The sequence below is a fragment of the Aplysia californica genome, unplaced genomic scaffold, assembly GCF_000002075.1.
Source record: "Aplysia californica isolate F4 #8 unplaced genomic scaffold, AplCal3.0 scaffold01425, whole genome shotgun sequence".
NCBI classification, from domain to species: domain Eukaryota; kingdom Metazoa; phylum Mollusca; class Gastropoda; order Aplysiida; family Aplysiidae; genus Aplysia; species Aplysia californica.
In genome coordinates, this window is record NW_004798695.1 from 37,359 (window position 1) to 43,637 (window position 6,279).

Sequence of the window (6,279 nt, forward strand, 5' to 3'; positions counted from 1 at the left end):
CCCCCAACCCACTCTCTTCCCCAATGGGTGGCTGGCAGGTGCTATGAAGTGTTTTGCTCTTTCTTTGCTTTCAAACACTTATCATCCTTCTTATCTCCCCTCGTTTTTTTTTGTGAATGTAACTCTCTTGTAACACCTCTAATCTTCGGCACTTATATGACTTTATTGTGTTACAAATGCCGTAAAACTCTTACTGTGGGCAGTTGGCAGATGCTCTGGTAGGGTTTGCTTCTTCTTTCCTGTCAAATATCTATCATCCTTATCTCCCCTCCTCATTTTTTATGTTTGTTACTCTCTTGTGACACCTCTTATCTTCTGGCGCTCATATGACCTTGTGCAGTTGTGAGCACCGTTAAACTCTTACTAAAACTAAAAACTCTGCACTTATGTGACCTTATTGTGCTACAAATGCCGTAACACTCTCACTAAAACTAACACTTCTATGTCTCATCCCTCCCCTCCCCCCTCAGGGTGGCACTGGCACAGAACAAGCACTCTTCATGCGTCTCTATCTGCTGCAAGGCATCGTGGCTTTCCACCAAGGTCAACTCAGTCAGGCTCGCAACCTTCTGGGACGAGTAAGTGATATTACGGACAAGGTGCAGTAAAAATGGTTCAAGATTGCTACCAATGAGTGGTTGACGGGTGCTCTGGTGTAGTTAACTCGTTCTTTCAAATCAAACATCTATAGGGGGGCTCTCGTGGCCTAGAGGTTAATGTGTTCGCCTCTCTTTCAAAGGTCCCGGGTTCGATTCCCGGTGATGACCGAACAATTTTATTCTCTAAAATTGTCTCCTTTCACCTTCTTTCCATCTCTCTTGCAACATTCTGTTGTCTGCTTTCGTCTCCACTTTCTTCCCCCACCCCTTCACCCTCTTTGCCCTCTCCACTAGGCTCTTGACTCTTTCTGCAGCCCTTCAACTACTACTCCTTGGCTCCTTCTTAATGCTGTCTTTCAGCCTCACCCCCAGTGCTGGGCAATGAGTCGCTCTAGCAAAATTCGGATAATATGTTAGTGCACCTCTTCTGCAATTAATATGATATGAACCGCTTCGTCAAATGGGTTAGAACCACTTTGACAAACGGGTTAGCATCACTTCAACAAATGGGTGCACCCACTTCGGTAAACGGGTCAGGAAAGGGAGTTAAAAGAGTCTGAATTCGGAAAATGTTTCATTGAGAATTATCCGGTTATCTTTATAGTTTATCCGGATTTTGCCCACCTCTACTCACCCCTGATCTTCTGGTACGAAAGATCTACACCTAGCCTTCTAGGACAAGGACGAATAATCTCGGAGGTCCTGTGTGCAAGTTGTGCTAGTTAGAGATCCCTTGGTGGTCCAAAATCGATAAAAGTAGGCTTCGGACGCTGCCTGGGCAAAATTCAAAAGTTTCCTACTACTTGAAAATGTTTGGTGTGTCCCGAGCGCTCATATGAACTTATGCAGTTGCGAACGCCATAAAACACTTACAAAAAAAAATTATTTAAAAAACTCAAATCTTTGGCACTTTTATGACCTGATTGCGTCTTTTAAAAAGATTTTCACCCTTTATTGAGAAGAAAAGTAGTTGTCTTAGATTGAATTCTTAGACAGTGTCATCCTAATATATAAACTCTTGTGTCTGTGATCTATTTACTTGTATACTATTGAGGGTGTCGTCAGTGTCATTTGTATTATTTATCCCTGTACTAGTGCGTCATTGCCAGTGTATTTTGTGTCCTCCACAGGCCCAGTTTGTCCTAAGTCTACTTCATGTGGATCCAGATAAACTCAATGAAGGTTTGTAGTTCAGCTAGAGGGATGACTGTTGATCCATACTACAGTTTAGATGGGTTGGATCTTTTTTAAAAGCTTTTTATATATTTAAAGTATCTGTAAAAGACTGTTTAGCATTTGAATACTTCGATCCAGTCTGATTGTTGTTTGTTTGTCTTTCAAAGTAATCGCAGCAGGTGGTTGGAGGGCGATGTCCTTTCCTCAATCTGTCTGTCTGTTGAGGTCCTGGTGTTCCAGGTGGGTCGACGCGTTCTGCAGCTGTCGTCTGGGTTTGTAGGTTGGTAGACTGACATCCCTCAGCAACAGCTGGCGGGAGCACCATCTTGCAGGCTCATCATTCGCTCCCCTAAGACCGGTGATACCGAACTCGACCAACGTGTACCCGCGGGCCGGTATTGTTCCAGCTACAGGGCCGAGCTTGTAGCTCTCAACACAGCGCTGGACACGCTTGTGGCACTACATACAGCAGGCAGCCTTCCGAACAGTGTACGCATCCATGTATACACTGATTCTAGGTCAGCAGTCATGCGCCTCTCGTACGGCCCTGCCAACCAATCGGAAAAGGTGGCCTGCTCAATCTGGCAGCATCCGCACACCCTCTGTCAACGCTCTGAATGTTCCATCCTCTTACAGTGGATTCCAGGCCACACTGGACTGGCTGGGAACCAGGAAGTTGACAGCATCGCCAAAGAAGCAGCAGCGCTTACCCAGATTGACACGCCAATCGATTTCTCAACAGCTAAAGCCGTCATCCACCGATCAACCCGCGCAAAGTGGAAGAAAGAGGCAAAACCCAAACTGCTGTTTGCCCAGCCGCCATTATACCATCTTGAGGCCTCGCTCAGACGACAGGACCGCCAGCTTTTCTCCCAAATGAGAACTGGTGGAAAATCGCCCAAGCTGAGATGATATCTCCACAAAAATACGGCAGCAGACTACCCAGATCCATCCTGTCGAGCCTGAAAGGAGGAGGACGAAACTATGGACCATGTGTTCCTGAGATGCCCCGCCAGCTATTGTGCTAAAACCCGTCTGCTGGGACATTTCAGAACCCACTTTCAGCACTTTTTAAGGACCCCGGGCAAGTGTTGAGTTCCTGCGTGCTGTCGACATCGCTGACCGTTTATGAAGCCACAGGGCCAGAAGAGAGAGAGAGAGAGATCTGTCTGTCTGTCTGTCTGTCTGTCTGTCTGTCCGTCCATCCGTCTGTCACTCCCCCCGTCTGTCCATCTGTCTGTCTGTCCCTCCCTCCATCCGTCCATCCATCTCTCTGTCCCTTAGTCTGTCTCTCCATCCCTTAGTCTGTCCCTCTTTTCGTCCACCCCTCCCTCCCTCCCTCGCTCAACTAAGTAACATTCTGTCATCTCTCTCCACCTCCAGTAATGGTAATGGGCTTCTCAGACAGGGAAGCTCATCTGCCTCTCTGTCTGTCTGTGTGTCTGTCTGTCCGTCCCTCCATCGGTCCATTCGTCCGTTCCTCACTCAACTAAGTAACGTTCTGTTGTCTCTCTCCCTGCCTTTAGAATTGGTGATGGGCTTCACAAAGAGGGAGCCTTATCTGTCTTTCTGTCCTTCTGTCTGTCTGTCTGTCTCTCTGTCTGTCTCTTTGTCCGTCTGTCCGCCCCTCCATCCTTTCCTCCCTCTCTCCCTCACTCTCTCTCAACTAAGTAACATTCAGTAATTTCTCTCTCCACCTCCAGTTATGTTGATGGGCTTCACAGAGAGGGAGGCTCGCCTGGGACTCAGGGCCAAGAACGGCAACATTCAGCAGGCTGTAGACCACATCATGAAACAGAAACAGGTAGAGTTTAATAGCCTGCCCCAGTTCTCAGGTTACATGATATCAATGGCCTCGTGCACAAACCCTCTAAGTGTGGGTAGTTAGAAGCTGGTCTGATCTGGATTGCTCCTTCTTACCTATCAAAAGATCAGATCTATCATTCTTTGCTCTCCTCCTTTTCGCTTTAGTATGTCACTCTTTTGTAACACCTCTGATTTTTGGCACTTATATGACCTAATTGTGTTGCAAGTGTGGTATATTCTTACTAAACGAAAACTAAACTAAACCATCTAAGTGTGGGTGGTTGGCGGGTGCTCTGGTGTGGTTTGCTCCTTTCTTATAAGACATCTATCGTCCTTATCTCTCCTTCTCTTTTTTTGTGTTTGTTACTCTCTTGTAACACATCTAGTCTTTGGCACTTATATGACTTTATTGTGTTGCAAGTGCCGTGAAACTCTTACTAAAACTAAACTTAACCATCTAAGTCAGGAGACATAAATTTTTTACCGGAGAAAAAGAAAAGATCTGATTTTCTCGAAACTAGCAGCGGGATGTAGATGCTTGGATCACATGACTGTCCAGCACATTTGTTTTGATCTGACACCTTGAGTATAAAAAGACATAGTGTAAAATGGAGCTTCCTTGCTAATTATAGCACGAAAGCTTCTGGGGGGGAAATTGAGCAGGAGATGGTTTGTGCTGGAGGTCATTGATATATTATAGTGTCATATGTATGTATGTATTGTGAGGTTATGTAGTGCTGCATATTGTGCATTGCAAAGTTGTTTGCATTGATGTATGTGTGTTTTCAGGTTACATGGAGTAGCTTATGTATGTTTTCTAAAGCCAGGTGTATCGGTATACATGTATTCTGAAGTTTCGTGTATTGAATATTGTGTATCTAGAGATTATGTAGTGATACACCTGTATTCCAAGGTTTTGTATAGTAGTGTATGTATTCAAAGCCTATGTATAGCAGCGCATGCATTCTGAAATTTTACTCAATGATGTATGTATTGTTACGTACCATAAGGCACAACAAGATAAAAATGCGTAAAGTGAAGTGCTGTCGTGTGTTTCTCTGTTTTGTTTAACATATTTATTAGTCTTAGGTTACATACATCATCTCATGTGTATTTTTAAGTTGTATAGAAAGATGACGTATCTTGAATGTGCTGTTGTTTGGGGTTTTTTTCTCATTATACTCCTGACTCAAGCAGTAATGGGTACCTGACTTCGAGTTAAGGAAGTAAAGGCGGCGTGGAAAGGAACTGGCTACCCTACCACAATATGCCGAAGGCCCAGGAAGTTGTCTCCCTAACAAGGCAATCCCCAATGTCCGGATCAGATGCGGGAACAACTTTACTTTACTCCTGACTCTGTCTCTGTTGCAGTTGGACACTCTGTCTCTGTATTTTCGCTTGTGTTTTCTTTGAATGGTTTCCTCTTGGATTGGTTAGGGGGAAAAAATTTGGAAAGTAATTTGATGTTGGGGGCTGTCCCCATGGTTACTGGGGGAAAACGTCTTTTCTATGCTTATATGGTGAAAGTGTGAAATGCTGATAGCCTTTCCTGGCCCCACAGGAAAAAGAAGAGATCAACCAGAGAGTAAAGAAAGAATGGAAGCAACGAGTACGGGCCAAGAAACTGGGCAAAACGCGCTCTGGTCAACTGTAAGTCACAACACACATTTACGTTTGGGTGGTTGATCAGTGCTCTGATGCAGTATGCTCCCTCTTTCCTGTCAAACATCTGTCGTCCTTGGTCTTCTTCCTTCTTTTCTTAGTATGTTGCTCTCTAGAAACACATCTAATCTTCAGCACTTATATGACCTTATTGTCTTGCAAGTGCCGTAAAACTCTTTCAAAAAATGAAAACCTGCTGTTTAATGACATCTGTGCGAAATTCACACCTCATGACACCTATAGCTACATAGCTCTGGTGTGTTTTGCTCTTTCTTTCCTATCAAACATCTATTGTCCTCATTTCTCCTTTTCTGTGTTTTTTACATCTCTTGTAACATCTTTAATCTTCAGCACTTATAGAACCTATTTGTTTTGCAAGTGCAGTAAAACTAAATAAACATTTTTAAATCTCCTTCTTTTTTGTGTTTGTTTCTCCCTTCTAACACCTTTAATCTTTGGTACTTATTTGACCTATTTGTGTTGCCAGTGCCATAAAACTCTTACAAAAACAAAAAGCTGCTCTTCAATGACATCTGTTCCCCATCTACACTTCATGACATCTATAGCTACATGACATGTACTTCACATTCACTTTGTATTATTCACTGTGCCTGTGCTGCATCCGAACCATTGAAAGTCTCCGTTACATGTAAAATATCAACAACTCGTCCAGTGGGTGGTTGGCAGAGGCTTTGATATGATTTGCTCTTTCTTTCCCATCAAATATCTATTGTTCTTATCTCTTCTCCTTCTTTTTTGTGTTTGTTACTCTCTTGTAACGCCTCTAATCTTCGGCACTTATAAGACCTTATTGTGTTGCAAGTGCCGTAAAACTCTTACTAAACTAAACTTATCTCTTCTCCTTCTTTTCTTTGTTACTCTCTTTTAACACGTCTAATCTTCAGGACTTGTATGATCTGTTTGTGTTGCGAATTCCATAAAACTCTTATTATTTAGACTAAAACCCAAGCAATGTGTCCATTGCTGCACGTTGCCCTTACGCATTACAACTTAATGAATCGTCTCTTCTTCCCCC

The 6,279-nt window shown here is 43.6% G+C and overlaps 1 protein-coding gene across 1 annotated transcript in view; it reads left to right on the forward strand.

Annotated features, from left to right (window-relative positions):
* LOC101858237 (NEDD8 ultimate buster 1) overlaps positions 1-6,279 on the forward strand; it is a gene marked incomplete in the record, with an annotated part of 27,637 nt that overhangs the window by 14,780 nt on the left and 6,578 nt on the right. Inside the window, 4 exon segments of the mRNA XM_035973567.1 lie at positions 471-578; positions 1,730-1,781; positions 3,479-3,579; positions 5,143-5,231. Of these exon segments, the coding sequence (XP_035829460.1) occupies positions 471-578; positions 1,730-1,781; positions 3,479-3,579; positions 5,143-5,231 (350 nt within the window).